The 19208-nt window shown below is 46.6% G+C and overlaps 1 protein-coding gene across 1 annotated transcript, besides 1 other annotated feature; it reads left to right on the top strand.

The window, feature by feature from the left end:
- The first annotated feature begins 344 nt into the window (after positions 1 to 344).
- Positions 345 to 18499, top strand: Sox100B. Its single transcript, NM_143582.2, has 3 exons — positions 345 to 730; positions 8308 to 8454; positions 16984 to 18499. The coding sequence occupies exons 1-3, from the start codon at positions 531 to 533 to the stop codon at positions 18224 to 18226; spliced, it is 1590 nt and encodes a 529-aa protein (NP_651839.1). The 5' UTR covers positions 345 to 530; the 3' UTR covers positions 18227 to 18499.
- Positions 9376 to 16918: a mobile genetic element.
- Positions 18500 to 19208: the final 709 nt, after the last annotated feature.

A 19208-nucleotide genomic window follows, 5' to 3' on the forward strand; every position in this document is an offset into this window, starting at 1 on the left:
AGGTACTCAAAAGTCGAACCATTGACGTTTATATGTTGCCACTAGTTTCTCGGCGACAGTCGTCACCCCCGCCCCCATTTTCGATTCCGCTCTGGGGCCAACTAATTTCACATGAACATGTTAATATTTACACGCGTACCGCCGCGATTTTTATGTTCGCCCCCGCCGAGTACTGCTGCCCCCTTCCGCTGCCACTGCCCCTGCCCCTGCCCCACTCCAAAATCCCCACCACCCCCAAGTCACAGCAAACGATCCAACCAACCACCGTCTTCAGCTTATCGCCACGATCGCCTCGAAATCCGACGATTGCCGAGCTCGTCTTGGGGAACCAGACCAGCGATCCCCAAGATCAGTCGCAGTTAGTCCGTCAACCTCGTCGCGTCTCTGCTATCCGTACTACTCGAAAGTCCCATTCAAAATTCCCCGAGATCTGCGTGGGCTCCAAATCGTGATTCAGTGACTCCAGTATTTAGATTGTGAACAGCGGATGATTTAGTTTAAGAGGAGATTTAAGACAAGTGCCGCCGAAAATGAGTGACAGTTCCAGCTCCAATTGCTCGAAGGATCGTGCTAAGCCGGTGGAAACGCTGGTTTTGGCAAACTATGCCCTGAAAGCCGAGCAGAAGAAGGCCCAAGGACAGGGTGGTCGAAAGGAGGACGAGCGCATCACCACTGCGGTTATGAAGGTCCTCGAGGGCTACGACTGGAATCTAGTCCAGGCATCAGCCAAGTAAGTCCTTTTGAAAAGCCAGACTTGTGGTTTATGCCTTTCATATGCCTGCCATGATACAATTAAAAGGGTGTTGTTAATAAGGCTATTTAAGGGATGTGTTAATCCAACAGCATAAAATGGTTATACAGATAACCAAATTCAGAATATATATGTAGCATTCCGATGAGCACAACGAGTCCTCCAGTGGATCCGAAGCCGGCGTTAAGCCGAGAATGACTAACCAACCTTCGATGAGTTCGCTGATTAACACAATTTCCAGGCTCATATGCACATACGTGGGTTTTCTTTTATTTAACTGGATAAACAAACTTGGCGAACCGCAAAGGGAAAGGAAAATATATGGGCGAAAGAAGGGAATACGATTGGGAATTCGCCGGCATTTATGTAAATATAAATGAATTTACACATTCACACATATTAGACAAACAACAAACGACGGCAACAACAAATTGGCCAAAAGGCAGCAATAATAGGAAGAGGCAATAACAAGCCACCAGATACAAAGATACGAAATACAGGCCTCAATAAATGCGACTTGCGGACTGGAACTAAATGTTCGAGATGAAGACGAGACGACGACGACAAATCAATTCAGGCATAAAAAGCGAATAAATATGTTTTTAGCATTAAGACGCTAACTGCTAACAAGGTGGGGGGATGGGGATGGGGATGGTGGATGGGGGATGGGGGATGAGGGATGGGGGCAACCCCAGCGGATCTCAACTCAAGCGGACCGGGGAGGTGACACTTGGTTCCGTATTCCAGAGTACATGTAGTTCTGCAGGTCGTGGGAAAGACGGGCGGCCGCAGCGGCTGATCTCTCTGATCCCTCGGATTCCAGATTCACCAGATCCCAGATCCTCGGTAGCTCTATCTGTCTGTCTGTTTGACCGGCAATTAGCAAATGTCGGGGCTTCCACCTCCGGTCTTTGAGCAGGGCTCCATTCTTATCTGAGTTTGTCAGCCGCCTTCAGTCGCTTTGTACTCAACGGCGCTTATCACTGGCTGGGATTGCACTGGAATAAAAAGTCTAGTAATTAATTTGATTTGTTTTGAGTGGTGATAAGTTGCTTAGTTTGATGCTCATCAATTTTAACTCGAATTTATAGAACAAGTTTTGAGCAAGTGCACATAATCAAGAAGGGTTTCACCCTTGGATGAACTCGAAGAAAAGCCAGATTCAGTATTGATTTCCCTCAGTGCCGCCGCCTCCGTCGAGTGGAGCTAATTTTCAGCTGTCCAGGGACAAACATCCTTGGGCGCAGTTGCCCCCTCGTTGCGAAATGCGCAGAAAGCGCTGTCAAGAGCACGTGTGTGTTTGCACAAGGATATGAGCGCCATTTCCTTTCCTTTATCTATCCACGGTGGGGCTCCTCGGAACATACCCCCCAACCACCATAGCACCCACCATACCCGCTAGGTGCCCTCCTGCACTCACTATCCCCCAACTCTCTGCAAATTGTTTACCTTGCGCTTTATGAGCCTTGTTTATTTCCACTTAAAATCGCTTAAATGCACATCGCTTGCCTCCAAGTCCCGCTCACTTCACCAGATTACCACGTATCCCTGTCACCTTAAAAATTAAATCTTTTAAATGGTAAAAATTGCTGTAAGTGTTGTGTGGGAGATACGTTTAATTGCTTCGCTGTTTGCCCTTATTGACAGGAGAAATTGATTCGAAATTGCTTTGCATTTCGCTTGGAATTTCGCTAGGATGAGGTGATAATTCAAAGCACTGGCATATTTACCTCGGTGTCTCTTAATTATTTTACTAGTTAGTTGCAATCTTTAAGTGCCCGATGATTGATATTGAACATATCTGAAGTTTTGTGACTTCCTTCTGCCAACTTTTATGATCCAATTTTGGCGAAGGGGAGACCGCACAATATTATATTGCTGTTTGATTTGCTTAAATTAATTTCGCATGAATCACTTGAAAACTGTTACTTAAGAGCAACACCAAAGTGCCGAGCAGCCACTTGAATAGTCAGACGATCGTTGTAGCCCGATATAAACTCATATATGTATTGTAGTATATACACATATGTGTGTGTGTGCCATGGGAGGGCCGGGGTTTGTTATTAAATAATACATACACCATGTGCGGAACCCCTTCTTATGCGCCCTGCTCTATTTACTTGGCTCGATTAGATATGGGGCCCTACTACTAAGGAGGAGGAAATGCGAGCGCGTCGGAGGAGCCGCCACTTCGGGTAGGACTTTGGCGACGCTATAAATATTTCATTGCTTATCTGCGTGTCCGGCCCGAGGTGTTATCACTCGCCCATGGAGTACCCCTCGGCCAGGTGGGCAGAGCCAGAGCCAGAGCTCCCCGGTTCCCAGCCCCCAAGCCGTCCGATAGTTCCACATTCGGCGCTGCGACGAGTCAATTTACATGGCCCCAACAAGTCATCTCGGGCAGCCTAACCAAACACTTCCCCATGGTGAAAGCTTCACTGGAGGCCTCAACCACATCAGCCCATGCAACCCAAATGGGGCGACAGTGGGGCAGATCCATATCCAGCGGAATTATATATTTAGACTTGAAGGCCAGGGAATGAAGACATACATATCATATTATATCAAACATACCTCGGAATTGTTATCAATTATTTGAAAGATAGTTCAACCCTTTCGAAAAAGCAGTTGTGTAGGCTCCACCGTTTCCTGGTTTGTGGACCTGGACCGGCAAACCTGTTTGTAGCTGTTGCTCCGCCTCATGTCGGTGAAACCTCCTCATATGTTCGTAGAACACCGCCCCCTGCAGACCCCAAAAATCCGCCCCAAGAGTAGCAACCTCAGCTTTTGGTGGCCTGCAAAAGTTTGTGCAGCGGCAACAAGAAGAACAGATACACGTGCGGCTTACAAGGCAAATATTGATTTTGTTGCTGCTGATGGCGCTGTTTTTGTTGCTGCCCCATAACCACAACTGCTGGCCAAAAGTTTACAGCCTAGACTCTCGTTTTGCATACCTTTTGTTGCAACAGGAATTTACAAAACATCACAAGCTCATCTCCCCGAGGTGTTGTCTCCTGTCCTCCTCCTGTAGTCCCCATCAATGGGCGAGTTTTATGGCCAGGTGAGCGCGACAATGGCCGAAAAAGTTGGCAGCAACTAAAGTGCAAGTAAGCCAAGTCACTGAATGGATGTGGGCCAAAGCCAGCGAGGCTCAAAGAATTCCCCGAGTAAGGTCACAAAAATCTGTCCAAAGGGTAGGGGTCCTTCGTGACGGAAATGTAGAGGAACATCGATTTGATTAGCTCAAGAGTCATATCATATCATGTCATATGTCAAGGTATCTGTTACTTTACTAAGATTGCTGTATGGAGCAAGGAGACAAGTTCCTTAAAAAACATTAAAAATCATATAATTTTACTTCAATAAGCAAGCCTTCATGTGTACTGTAAAATCTTAAATATCTTTGCTTTGAATATCCAAGGGTATCACAATACTGAGTAAACTCCACGTTCTTTTGCTAAGCTCGGGATATTTTGCCAAATATTGAACAACATTTGCGCATCAAATTGAAGGCACATTTGATCCGGCCATAAGCTTTTAGCCCAAGTACTCGCACATTTTGGCTCAAATCCGCTCGATATGCCTTTCAAAAAGGGTTCAATGGCTCAGCAGCCATTCCGTTTGGAATCCCCGTCCTGTATCCATTTCGCATCTCAGTGTGTGCTTCTGGCGGCACTGGGAATCCTGTGGCCGCTGTTTCCATGGCGGGAACACCCACGCGATTATTTCTCGGATGCCGAAGTCTACCGGATATCCTGTGCTGAAATTCACGATGGATGGACGGAAAATCGCCAGCGGCAAAATAGGTGTGGAAATTCAGAACAAACTTTTCACATTTGTGAGATTCCGAAAACGCACGTTGCACTCACTAGAAAACAGGCAAACAACGCTGGGCGCGAAGCCATAAATAATATTTCGTGTTGACTTGCTTTGCATTTGGGTGAATCATGCATATTCCCACGAATCGAGGGGCTGGATTCTAAATATTTAACTACTCTGTTGCGACTGCTTTGATTGGAAGTGAGTCATTAACCAGTTTAGATAATTGATATGTCAAGACCTCCAGTATGCTAATATTTCTGAATTACCAATAATTTTCCATTCGAAATCTGCCATCCTTGTTGGGTAGTGTCTTTTCGCGAGGGCCTGATTCACGGCCACTTCACCACTATGACAATCATCAAATGTCAGGGACATACATATGTATATACGCAGCCGACATGCTAGAGCATTGATTGTAGCTGCAACCACCCACCAATCAGGCGCAAAATAGCAAGCACAAATAAAGGGACCACCCACGAAAACCAGGATAAAGCAGAGCGCTTTCCTCTACGCCACTTAAGCTGTCGCTCTTCATCGCGTTCCCGCTCCCAGCTGCCACGCCCCCTTTGCCTGGATCCTTTCACGCCTATCCAGTTGCTCCTAGCTGGTCAGCGGTGCCGGGGAATCCCCCGAACTCTCTGTCACTTTGCTCGAGTGCGGCACAGTGCGCTGTAAAAATAAATTGACTTGGAAATTGAAAAAAGCAGGAAAATGAAATGAAAATGAGAGTGGTGGTGGAGAGTGGAAATGGATGAGGACGTGGGCAAATGAAATGATAACAGCGAATGGGATCGAGATGAAGTGGCCAAGAGGCGGCTTAAGCCGAAAGGGAAAGCTCAAAAAGGCCGCTACTCGAGAGGTCGCCATGTGTGGATGCCACTCCGATAAGTTTTCAATATGTCCAGCCATTCCCATTGATCCCTGACCTAAGTAGCAGCCAATAACGAGATGTTTTTCTTGTTACCAGAGCCGCACAAAGTTGGCCAAAAGCACTGAGCAAAACTATGCAGGACCTCTAAGCTGGCTACAATTTGAAACGGGTATTTATTCCTCAATGTTACATAGCTGAATTGATAGTCCATCTAAAAATATTGTAATCACTTTTAAGCAGAAGCAAGAAAATAGAAAGAGCTCTTGAAGATTACCGAATGCACCTAAATTCCCAGTGCAGCTGGCACAGAACAGCCACAAACACTGAGGAAACTCGGATGCCAGTCTCACGGTAGCAGATCCCCCGGATTGAGAAAAAAGCGGCAGTTACAGCACCTTATCACCTTATCAGTGCCCTGAATGTTTGACCACCTTTTCGGACGAACTTCGGGGGCCAAAAGAGCGCAGAACATGAAAGAAGTAGAAAGGCCAACCGACCGCAGTGCAAACAAGCAACTGCATCCGTTGGATGCATTTTAAATTTGTTTGACAAAAGTGTCGTAAAAGCGGCGGCTGCGTGGGAAAATGTGGGCACTGCCTAAGCAAATAAGAAATAAAAACGAAAATACTGAAGATACTGGAGATACAAAAAAAAACAACGAGCTGCGGCGGCTGCAATTTGTTTACACGCGCTGTATCTGTTAGATACATTTCATATTTGTGAACTTGTGAAAATCGCTGAGACGTCTCCGCCGCTAATTAGGCGCATTTGTCCCCGCTTTTTGACATGCGCTTACAAATTGGAAATGGAAATGAAAATGGGCATGGAAATGGAAATGGGAGTTTTCATGCCGTGTTTACAGCTTCGTGTTAAGGCCGTAAATATTTGGGATTCGCCCCTGCCCCGCTGTAAAATTTAATAACAAAAGCGGCAAATGGCCCGTTGCTGATAAAAGAGGCGCAACAAAAGCCGAAGTGTATCTTAGCATCTTCGCGCATCTCTGTATCTTGTATCTTTGGCATATGCGAAAAATGGAAAGCTGCAAATTCAAAATTCCTCGCGGTCTCCGCACATTTCTCATATTTGCTCATGAGCTAACGGCCACTTGAAGATATCACTTAATGAGATTTGCGCATCTCCGAATGCAACAACAGCAGCAAATAATGAAGACGTGCTTGAGTTGCCAAGTGCCCCGCGGATATGCTGTGCATGTATATCTCTGGGGGTTCGGCGCTGCACGCGAAGAAATTCAACAAAATTTAAGTTACTTGTGCCCTGAAAATGAAATGTACAATAGATATTCCATGTAGATAATAATTTTGTTCAGTGTATGCAATGGCAATGGTGCACCACCTCCCAAGTCCCAGAACTGAGTGCAGCAAAACGAACATCACTTGATTCTGATTAGCGTGCTGTCAAGCGTGAGAGCTGCATATACATATATCTGTATATATACGTATATATATATATATATATATGCGCAGCTACTTTTGAATCGGGGGAGGACGTTGAGATGCTGGACGAGGCGGGGCGGGCGGGGTCGTGACGCCGACGATACCAAAAGGCAGATAACAAACCCCAAGACGATGTCCATTTGGCCTCCGGTTGCGTTTTAAATCGCTTAATAAGTTCGGCCGAACTTGTAATTAAGTCCAGGAGCAAGTCGGCTAGCAACTGAAATTTAAAAGGCAGAATGATAATATATAGCGGCTATTAAGCTAATCAATCCATGGGTCTGCTGAAAACACCTGCTTATTCATTTGCACTGATTGAAAACAGATGGTGAATCTAACATTTTACCGGCCAGGCACAGGATGCAGTCAGGCATATCGAATAAACTTGACACACGCACACCCAACTCAATTGAAGGATTTACCTAACAAATCCTTGCCTTGATCATGTTTACTTAGGATAAATAATTCAATATACTCCGAAAAGGTGGGCAGCCAATGGGAAATCTGGGGCACTCTGCCATTGTGTTCCGCCCCTGGAACGCCTATCTCTTTGATTGAATCTCTGTCTTCCTCGACGCTCGACATGGCTAAATAAAAATGAATGAATAGATAAGAACAATCTGGGTGCTCGGATATGTGTGTTAGAGTTCGATTTATAGTTAGTGAGGGGTGTCCTAATATATATCACTGCCGAATATATGTAGAAAAAGGCTTTTACATTTTTCTATAGAAGAATTCATGTTACCAAACAAGACTTCATTTCTCTCTCACAAAATCAATACAATATATTTTAGAATGGAATTCGACAGCAACAGGCTTAAGTTTCTTAGAAAAGTATGTAGTATATTTTTATATATTTCATTATGCTATGCTATTTGGTACATGGGCATACCACATTGCTCGTAGAATAGAAGCCATCCGTTGGTTTTATTCGGATGAGCTTGTATCGCACTGTCAATGGAATTATTGGAAAGTTTGGCGAGAGACAAGTGGATGGACTTGGCTGGGGATAGACTTGTTGTACACTTTATGCAAAGTCAAGAGTTGAGGCAACCACTTAAAGGATTCCCAATGCTTTTTGGCACAGCTGAAATAGATTTTGGCCCGTTAAAAGCCCGCTTCTCTCGAATTTCGCACGATTTTGCTGATTGCTTTTGTTTGCACTTCACTTTTGCACTGCCCGCTGCCATTTGTGCTCGGAAATACATTTTTGACTGCACTCTTGAACTTTCCTGGAGCCATTCTATTTACCACGGCAAATAAAAGTTTTAATTGCAAATTTCAGTTTGACATTATGCGTTGTTGTGCCGTTTTTCGGTCTGCGACGTCTTTTAGCAATTAATGAAACTTGTTTACCCGGCCAACAAGTCACTGCATTTCTGACTGACTTCTCTTCACTTCATTTCCAGGGCGCCCACGGACCGCAAAAAGGAGCACATCAAGCGACCGATGAACGCCTTCATGGTTTGGGCCCAGGCAGCCCGCAGGGTCATGTCCAAACAGTATCCGCATCTGCAGAACTCCGAACTGAGCAAATCGCTGGGCAAGCTGTGGAAGTAAGTACTTTACTTCTATTCTATGCTATACCCCACTATACTATACTACAATATATATACATCACTCGGAATGGAGGAATACGGAGCAGATGCGAAACAGAGACACGTATCTGGCTGCGTAAACGCTGGGGCATGGACCACTTGAGAAGTGTCTTTTATAAGCCCCACTTCTCGGCCAGACAAAGAAGCCATCCGCAGGGAGTGGGAAGTCGCCCAAGTTTGGTTAAGGGCTTTCCGTCGAGACAGGGAATTGCATCTGAAGGCGGTTTGTACTGTCAAAAAGGAGAAGTCAGTTACACAGAGGACATCCAACTGCAGCCCAGCAAATAAAGTCAGATAAATATCTAGGAGGCCAAGATAAATATATTAGGTTCACCTGATGGACACTTGCCAAGGACAGTGATGAGCTCCAAGCTGAAATATTACACTGTATTGCATTTGAAAAGCAGGGTTTTCTTTGTATATACATAAAAAGGACTATCCTTACCTTATATTTTCATAAAGCTTACGTGCCTGCAAGGAAATCCCGCATCTATTATTATGCTCAAGAATGCTCTGAATCGCAGTGACAGTTAATTAAACAGGATTTATTTATGGGCCAACAAATTGGTCCAGCTCCATTCCCAATTAGTTGGGGCGGATGCTTCGACTTCTTATCAGCCGAAGACTCCATTGCTTATCGCGAGTCGCCCCAAGCGCTGAACTGTGAAATTTTAATTTCGAACCGGACAATATTTTATTACAAACAATATATGAAAACGACGCCGCTGTGTCGCAGATCGACTTTTGGCCTAACAGATTTGCATTAATCATGAAAGAGGCGATCTGCGGCAGATAGCTTTTAAGAATAGTGGAATCCAGTGGTTCGCGACAAGTGCAAGTGTTTTGTAAGCCTGGCGTATGTTTATTTATAACTATATATAAATTAATTAAATATAAGGTGCAGGTCCCTCGCCGCGGTCTCCGGCGTAGGTTGCAGGTAACGGGGGGTTCTTCTGTCACTGGGAGGCAGGGCGGTTGCCGCAGACCTCTTCTCCTAGATTGGGAGATATGGTGGGAGAACGTCTCTCCGTTGTTGACTGCCCTTAAGGCTAGCCAACCAATTCAATGATAACAGCAGTAGCTGGAGTTGATTGAAGGCGCGATGCGCTCTTTATTGAATACAAAATCAAACTGACTATAAGCTAACAAAGGGAAAAACATCATAGCGGCCTCTGCCAATGCGCAGAGCTTCTGCCGGCTATGCATGAGCTTCCGGCCAAATGCTTGGTCAGCAGTTTGACCGGTGCTGGTGTGCGGACGATCAGTCCGGTTAACTTAGTTAACTATTCCCTCCTCAAGATTAAGGCCGCCCTCGGCTGACCCTATTTGGGCGAGAACTTCCTTCAGTTGGGCTGTAGATTTCTTGGCCCTAGTGGTTCGCTGCCAGGTTAAACCGATGCAGATAAGAGCGCAGAAAATTGCTCCCGCAACTAACGCTATCTGACTTAGTCGGTATCCGTCGACGTCCTTCTCGAAGTTCCTGATTTGCTCCAAGTTCTTTTCACTTAAACGGTGAAGGTATGGGAGGCTCAGGACCTCGTGTTTCATCGAGATATTAAGGACTGGGGAATTAGCCACTCCCGGCGCCCTATTCTGGACCATGTCATGATTAAAGAAGACGGTCTCGTTGACCATGGCACTCTCAATGAATGTTATGAGGTGCGTGCCTCTAATGTGGATGGCCGTTCCATTGTCCACACGCACGAGTGCTGGTCTGTCATTGATGACGATTATTCCTTCGTCGACGTAGGTGATCGGATGTAGATCACTCTGCTGTGCGTCGCAATGTGCTACGACCCCAGCGTGGAGCTCCTGCGCACACGAGCTCACTGAAGATAACTGGCAAAATGTTGCCCCTGGTGTTATGGAGCAATTCTTTACTGTGCGTATTTCTCTGTTGCACTCTGCTACCACATTATCTTTCAACCTTAACACCGTATCGTGGTGTACCACTGGAAGGATAGTGACTTTGTTGCACGCCATGATAATCTTGGGGAATTTAATAATAAAGTGTAAGATGTTAAGGGATTGTAGGACTTTTACAGACGCAACGGACAAAATCTCCCTTATGGGGGTGTTGGTGGGCTCCTCGCCCCAAATACTCTCCAGATCTGCGTGGTCCAAGAAGTTTGGACTCACTACGTTAATTTTAGCGAGGGTTATAGTGAGCATTAAGTTTTGCAATTCCATTACAATGATTCTGTTGCGAGTAGAAAGCGTTTCATACAGGTGACCTGTATCAATCTGAGCGCTTTTGGAAATTTTTAAAAGTTTATTTATGGTATCAGTGAGTTCGTTAATTCGAACTTGTGTTTTGGTGTTTATTTCGATTTGGCTATTGTGTGCATCAACAAGCCGCGCTTCAGTGAACTTGACTTTCTCGAAGTCTTCCGCGTCAGGTGTCCCTGCGACAACCTTTAACGCAGTTCCCAAGAAGTCTAGGCTCCTTGCCACTCTGTGATGGATGCTCAAAGAATCAAGCATGTCACGGAGGTGAGCGATATCAACGCTCAGGAGCTTCTTCATATGGGACTGGGGGAACATATCGAGCATGCTGTCGGTTTCGTCAATTACCCGCCTATACTCGGAGAGGTTAGCCGAGTGTCTGACATAGGCGAATTCCTCCCAGACTAAGACTTTACCGTCAATGACGGGAATGTAATTCGCTCGGGAATAGTCAGTAATGTGGGCCGATGTCGTGGCCAGGAAACAAAGAAGAAGGGTTGGGAGCGACCTGTAACGTGTGTGATAAATTATTACTTGTTCGGAATGGAGTTGCCCACCACCAATAATAGCGAAAATATATAAAAAATATGCCAAGTGGCTAAAAAATAAAAAACTTATGCCAAGCGGCTATAAAAACAATGAAAAAACTTATGCCGAGTGGCTACAAATTGGAGGAATAAAAGTGTGCCTCCGAGGGAGCCGCGGCTAGGCTCTGCTTGGGTCACTTGAGGTTGTCTTTATGGACCACCCTCCCTTTAATAAGGACTGTGGTCCCCAAGTCTGCCTCGATGGTCTTCTCCTCACATAAAGGAGTAAGTTTGTTGCCTAATCGTCTGTTTGACTTTACTAGGACTTTGTCGCCGACCTGGAACACTCTGTTCTGCCGAGAAGCGTTCTCTCGTTTTCTTGTCAAAATCTGGGCGTTTTTGATTTTTTCTTGGACATCGGTATGTGGATCGTCCGGATCTGCCCGCATGACTTCGGCCGGTTTTTTATTGATGACGGAGTGGATGGACATGTTATATCTGGCTGTGGCCAGCAAGACCAATTCCACTGTGTCACTTATGCCTTTGTCGATTTTTAGGCATCTGGCGAGCTCAATTAACGTGCTGTGGAATCGTTCCACCTGTCCGTTTGAGACGCTATGTAGGGGCGGTGCATTCGAAATGCTGACGCCAAAATGGTTTTCCAGCATAGCCACTATTGTCTGCGATTTCAATGATGGTTCATTGTCGCAGTAGATGGTTTTGGCTTTGGGGAAAACATTCATAAGTTGTAAAAGGGGTGCTTTCAAATCTTCTATGGTTCTAGACAGAATCGGCTGTACCATGGCGAATTTAGAAAACTTGTCAACACAGGTGAGAAAGTATTTTTTATCCGTTGAGAAAATATCGATGTGCAATATTTCTCCTACGTGGGTCGGGACTGGTGTCTCACCGAGCTCCTGCTTCTTCGGATGTCTGTCATACTTCGCCTTTGCGCAAGTTTTGCAATTGGCTGCTATTTCGCTCGCCAATTTGGTCATTTTCGGGAAGTAGTACTCGGAGAGTACTTGTTTCACGTTTTCTTGGGCCGACCTGTGAGCTCTGTTGTGCTCGACGGTGAGGATTTCTTTTCTCTCCTGCATCGCGAAGATGTCGGTGACCCTATTCTTACAATGCCAGAATTTCGTGGCTGGAAACTGTCGAACTACGTCGTCCTGGATTAGCGCCAGCGTGTGAAGATCACAGTGGAAGGCGTTTACACCATTAGGGATAATGATGTTGGCGAGTTCCTCCAGCAAAGCTTGTTTGCACGAGAAATTGATCGAGTGCCGCCTCTTATTCCCAAATAATATAAAAGTGCGTTTCCAATGGGAGCGCGCCTCTTCCAAAATTATCTGGTTCTGGAAGCAATTCACGGGTTTGTCCGTGGACTCGATCGTGTGCGTAAGCGAAAGTTCGCTGTGAATCGTGGCCGCGCACGACTCCGGTTCTTGCTCTTCAACAACGTTGAGTTGTTGTCTCGAGAGGGCATCTGCAACGAGGTTGTTTCTCCCAGGCTTGTAAAAAATTCGTGCGCCGGACTCGTCGATGCGTGCTTTCCATCTCTTAATTTTGGCGTTCGGATTGGACTCCGATACCGCGAACGTCAGAGGTTGGTGATCGGTAAAGATGTTTATCTCTTTAACCGCATACAGGTAGTGCCGCAACTTAGCCAGTGCCCAGACTATGGCTAACAGCTCCCTTTCGTTGGTAGCATAGTTAACCTCTCTGTCAGACAATGTCCTTGAGATCATTGTAATGGGACGTCCCTCCTGGGACAGCACTGCGCCAATGCCGTAGGCCGAAGCGTCTGTCGTTAGATCAAACGCTTTTTTGTAATCAGGGTATCTCAGGATGACGTCCTCAGACGCCAGGATATTGCGTAGCTTTTCGAAGGCACGTTGTTGCGCTTCGGAAAATTCTACCTGGATACTCCTGGACCTGTGTCGGCTAACACTACCGTTCTCGCCCTTCAATATGTCTGAAATGGGCCTAGCTATTGATGCGAAGTCTTTGATAAAGCAACGATAATAGCTGGCTAAGCCCAAGAATGACCTTACCTCAAATACGTTTTTGGGTTCCGGAAATTCCTTTATGGCCTTAACCTTTTCTGGGTCAGTCGCCGCCCCATTGTTGGTGACGATGAACCCCAGGAAGCTCACGCTTTTCTTAAAAAAACGTGACTTTTCTGCCGATATTCTCATGTTAGCGTCGTACAGGCTCTTCAGAACCCAATCTACATGCTTGACATGGTCGTTTTCATCTTCCGAAAAGATGATGACGTCATCGACGTAAACGTAGCAGAACTTTCCGATCTGCTCTCGCAGAATATCGTCAATTGTTCTTTGGAAGATGCTTGCAGCATTCCTGAGTCCGAATGGCAGCCTTCGGAACTCATACTTCCCTCCGTTTACTGCGAACGCTGTCTTTTCACGGTCGCGTTCTGCGAGCGTGATTTGGTGGTAGCCAGACTTCAGATCGAGGGTCGTGAAGTATTTGGCCTTGCCGAGATTCCCCAATATCATAGAGATATTTGGCATGGGGTATCTGTCTGGTACCGTCCTTTCGTTAAGTTTTCGAAAGTCCAGCACCAAGCGCATTTTTTTATTGCCCGCATCGTCAGTGCCCTTTTTGTCTACGACCCATATTGGGTTATTGTAGGGGGACTTTGACTTTTGGATTATGCCATTTTTAAGCAGTTCCTGAATTTCGCCGTTGACGAAGTCAGCTGCTCCCATGGGATATGGGTATAACTTGGCATAAATGGGCTCCTCATCAACCGTCCGGATGGTGGCTACCACCGACGTATTGTAAGGAAGAGCCTCATTAGGATCAGCAAAAGCTTTTTTCCTATTCCCGAGCATTTTTAAAAAAGCATCCTTAATTAAGGGCGGTGCGTCCGAGCAATCTACTTTGGTGAAATTGACATCGGGGCAAGTATGAAAGTCAATTTGCTCTGCTCCGGAGCCCCATTTGAGCTTGCCGGAAGCTAGGCAAAGTGACGCGCCGGCCTGTTTTAACAGGTCTAGGCCAACGATCGCGTCAAAGGAGGTCAAGTCTGGTAATAAAAAAAAGGTAGCTTTAAGATTAAAAATGGACACGAAACATTTCTTAGTTATTGTAGTCACACCATGAATCGAATGGATTGTAAATGGGGACTGCACCGGGCGGACGCCTTTCAACCCCTTAAATGGTCGGATAAAATTTTTTGCCGCGCCCGTATCAATCAGTAGTTTCATGTCGATCCCCGCTACTCTTCGTCTGATGACGGGTAGCAGGGACTTTCCCCTAAAAAATTAATGGTATCCGAGTCGTACTCTAGGATGGAATCGTCGTCGACTTTAACTGCTGCACTGGAGGCTGCGGTGTTATAAACCTTGTCCAAATCATCAGAGGCCTGGGCAACATGGTTGACCCTTTGCCTTTTTGGTGGGACCGAACGGCCAGACGCGGCCGGCTTCGATTTCGGGTAAGCCGGGGCGTGAGATGGCTGCATCCTGGACAACGACGGGTCAACGTCCATGGGTTCTGGCATGTTTTCTCGGGCCATTCGGTCGCTACGTGGAGCGGAGTGCACCTGTGCTCTATGCTGCTTAGTAAAGTGCGGGTTCTTCCCAGCACTTCCCTGCGAGCCGGCTTGTGGGGGGGCCCGTTGGCGCTCCTGCACTTTGGGATATTGCTTGTGGTCCCTATCCTCTTGGCTTCGTGCAAATGAAGTTGCAAAAGTGTACCGCTCATGATTGGACTCTACTTCTTGCGCCAGGGCGAGCGCTGACGGCATGTCCTTAGGCTTTGCCGCGAATAGCACGTCTGTGAGGTTGCGCCTGAGCCCCGAGACAAAAACTCTCAAAGCATCATCTCGGAACTTCTCACACAGCACCGTTGCTGCCGACGCTTCATAAGACATAGTCGCCTTATTGGTGAGTAAGGTGAGTTTTTTCTCGACCTCATCATAATACTGGAGGAGCGTCAGGCTTCCCTGTCTGAGGGTGCCTAGCTCCTGCTCGATAACGTGTATCGGGCGTTTGTCACTATACGTGAAATCGAGGCGACTTATGATCGCATCGAAATTCAGTATAGTCCCAAAGGACGACAGAACTGCATCAGCAGGGCCTTTAACTTTGCTCCTGATGATGACCACAGCTTGATAGTGCCGCGAACTATCCTCATATTTCCTGAACATATGGTAAGCGGCATTTGCCGCTTGCCGCCAGGAGACGTATGTCTCCTGTGTCCCCATAAAGTCTGGAAGACATTTAACGGCATCCAATGTTTCCCCACAAGGGACCAGTCCGGTGATTTCTACTGGTCTGTAAACTTTGATTGGGGGAGCTTCTGCCCGGGCAGGGGCAATCTGTATGGCCGCGACCTGGCCGGCCAGATCTTGAATTGTTTTACGCAAGTCAGCCTCCCTGCGTTGACTCTCTAAGGCTTGCTCTTGTAATGCCCTTATGAGAGCTTTAATTTGTTCCGTTTCGAGGGACATTTTATATGCAGTGAATGCGTTAGTTGGGGTGTTTTTACGTACAGAGTTTTCTGTCGAATCGTCGCTTTCGGACTCTGAGTCGCTAGCGCACTTTTTAGAATTCCTATATTGTCGGAATGACTCGCTCATGGGTAGCTATGTATGTGAATACTCAGGCCGTTGTGCCCGTGGGGCCAAACAGTACGGCAAGGGGGTCGCGGGGGCTGAGTCGCCGCTTTGAAGGCATTGGACGAAGACTCAACGAGCAGAGCCACTGTCCAGCTAAGTAACGATAAGGTGAAGGGCCTGCGGGGAGCGGGTCTCCAATAAGGCAAACAAATATCCAAAGACAAAAATTGCCACAGCAAAGACAAAGAGATAAATAAAAGGCACAAAATTGTCACAGCAATGCATGCGCCAGTATCGGGTAGCGAAGTGGAGTGGGTCAAAAACAACAAAGCTTGAAAGGGCTGTGAAGCCAATGTAGCGAATTAAATTTCGAATGAAACGACAGTGTCCCGCGGATGTGCGAAGGCGGAATGAAATGCACACAATATGGATTGCAAAGTCAACCACAAATCAAAATTCGATATTTAAACTTCATAACAGTAACATAATCTTAATTCGCAACACATATAAACGTTTATTGTAGTGGAAATGCCGATTTTCTTAATTTATTTATGTAACTCGCACAAACATCCCAAATATTTTAAAATTCTAGACGCAGTTTGGAGTAGTGTTTAAGTTGAGAATCCCACTTACATGATTCAGGGTAGTGGTGTGGGTTCCTGGAGTTGGGTGCCAATTAATTAAATATAAGGTGCAGGTCCCTCGCCGCGGTCTCCGGCGTAGGTTGCAGGTAACGGGGGGTTCTTCTGTCACTGGGAGGCAGGGCGGTTGCCGCAGACCTCTTCTCCTAGATTGGGAGATATGGTGGGAGAACGTCTCTCCGTTGTTGACTGCCCTTAAGGCTAGCCAACCAATTCAATGATAACAGCAGTAGCTGGAGTTGATTGAAGGCGCGATGCGCTCTTTATTGAATACAAAATCAAACTGACTATAAGCTAACAAAGGGAAAAACATCATAGCGGCCTCTGCCAATGCGCAGAGCTTCTGCCGGCTATGCATGAGCTTCCGGCCAAATGCTTGGTCAGCAGTTTGACCGGTGCTGGTGTGCGGACGATCAGTCCGGTTAACTTAGTTAACTTATATACTATTTCAAAACAGTTTCTAGCTTTACTGAGTATCCCCCTTATAATTTTACTCTTGCAGAAATCTAAAGGACAGTGATAAGAAGCCCTTCATGGAATTCGCCGAGAAGCTTCGAATGACCCACAAGCAGGAGCATCCGGACTACAAGTACCAGCCGCGGCGCAAGAAAGCGCGGGTGTTGCCGTCCCAGCAAAGCGGTGAAGGGGGATCCCCGGGTCCAGAGATGACGTTATCCGCCACTATGGGTAGCTCCGGGAAGCCAAGGAGCAGCAATTCCAATGGCCAGAGGCGAGCGGGCAAGGGAAATGCAGCTGCTGATCTGGGCAGCTGCGCCTCGACCATCTCCCATGCCAATGTGGGCTCGAACTCCTCGGATGTCTTCAGTAATGAGGCCTTCATGAAATCCCTGAACAGTGCCTGTGCGGCCAGTTTGATGGAGCAGAGCCTCATCGAAACTGGCCTGGACTCTCCGTGCTCCACGGCCAGTTCAATGTCCTCGCTGACGCCCCCAGCCACGCCCTACAATGTAGCCCCATCCAATGCAAAAGCGTCGGCAGCAAATAACCCCAGTCTTTTGCTAAGGCAACTAAGTGAGCCAGTTGCAAATGCAGGCGATGGTTATGGAGTTCTCCTCGAGGCAGGCAGAGAATATGTGGCCATAGGTGAGGTCAATTATCAGGGGCAATCGGCGGGAGTTCAGAGTGGAGCCGAAGGAGGAGGAGCAGGTCAGGAGATGGACTTCCTGGAGAACATCAATGGGTATGGTGGCTACACGGGCAGTCGGGTGAGCTACCCTGCCTACTCCTACCCCGCAAACGGAGGCCACTTCGCCACCGAGGAGCAGCAGCAGCAGCAGGCGTTACAGGCCAGTGAAGCCTTAAATTACAAGCCAGCAGCCGCCGACATCGATCCCAAGGAAATTGACCAGTATTTCATGGATCAAATGCTGCCCATGACGCAGCACCACCATCCGCATCACACCCACCCGCTGCACCACCCACTGCACCACTCGCCGCCTTTGAACTCCTCCGCCTCGCTATCCTCGGCCTGCTCCAGTGCCAGCTCGCAGCAGCCGGTAGCGGAGTACTACGAGCACTTGGGCTACTCCCCGGCCGCCTCCTCTGCCAGCCAGAATCCCAACTTCGGGCCCCAGCAACCGTATGCCAACGGGGCGGCCTCCATGACACCCACACTGGGTGACCCCGCACCGCAACAGGAGCTGCAGTCGCAGCAGCAGGAGCAGCAGCACCAGAATCCATCGCAGCATCATCTGTGGGGCACTTACACTTATGTCAATCCCTAAGCTACTTCATTTGCACATTTGTTGTCGGGCACAGAGAGAAAGAAAGCATCGGTATTCCTAAACTTATTTGGGGATTCAATCGGAGAAATACAATGGCAGAGTTATAAACATTCATCTTTCAAATGTCATTTCTAAATGTTACATATTAGTTTTAGTTGATTTGCGATAACTCAATTCCTTTTATCTAAATTGGTTGTACCCTTCGGAAAATTATTTAGAATATTTATACCCCACGTTGTTATAAATTAATTTAAAATAAAAAGAGTGGCTCATAAAACTGAGCAATTCTGCATTGCACCCAAGACAATCACCAATTTCTCTCCGTGCACCTGTCCCCTCCACTTCCGTTTCCACCCGCCCCTCTTTATGGGTCACTTAGATGGCTTTCGTTTATTGGTTTATTGTCTGTGCAATGTCCGTGTGAGCGGGTGACTGTGCATGTGTGTGTATTGCTGGCTCGAGGGTCTTTTTGGAGATTCCCTGCAATTTAAGCTAATCGCTGCGATTTTCGTTTATGGCTGCATTATTCCATTCCCCATCAATATGCAATTTCAGTAAGAATCGAAGAAAGAGCCATGGCTAAACTATCTAAATGGAAATTGCCGGGTAGTGGCAAGAATATCGAGATCATAGCTAATTGAAAGCAATATAAACTAGTAGTAATAAATTCTAAATGTAAGAACATATTGTTTAGAATTGGCAAGATAGTATACGAAAATGTATGGTAAATATTAAGAAAATATAAAAACACATTATTTAAAGGAATAAATAGACAAGGACTTACACATTTAAATGTTTTGCAACTTTAAAGCGAAACTATTTAAAGCGAATGAGGCTACCAACTCAAATTAAAAGACGTTGAGTTTAAAGGTGAAAGCATGGACTTGTTGGTCAATTGAAATCAAGACCGGTATCCCAGGATTCCCTCGAAACACTGGCCAATTCCAAATGGCCCGAGGTTGGTACAAATTCACTCAGTTGG

This window comes from Drosophila melanogaster, chromosome 3R, assembly GCF_000001215.4.
Source record: "Drosophila melanogaster chromosome 3R".
Lineage (NCBI taxonomy): Eukaryota > Metazoa > Arthropoda > Insecta > Diptera > Drosophilidae > Drosophila > Drosophila melanogaster.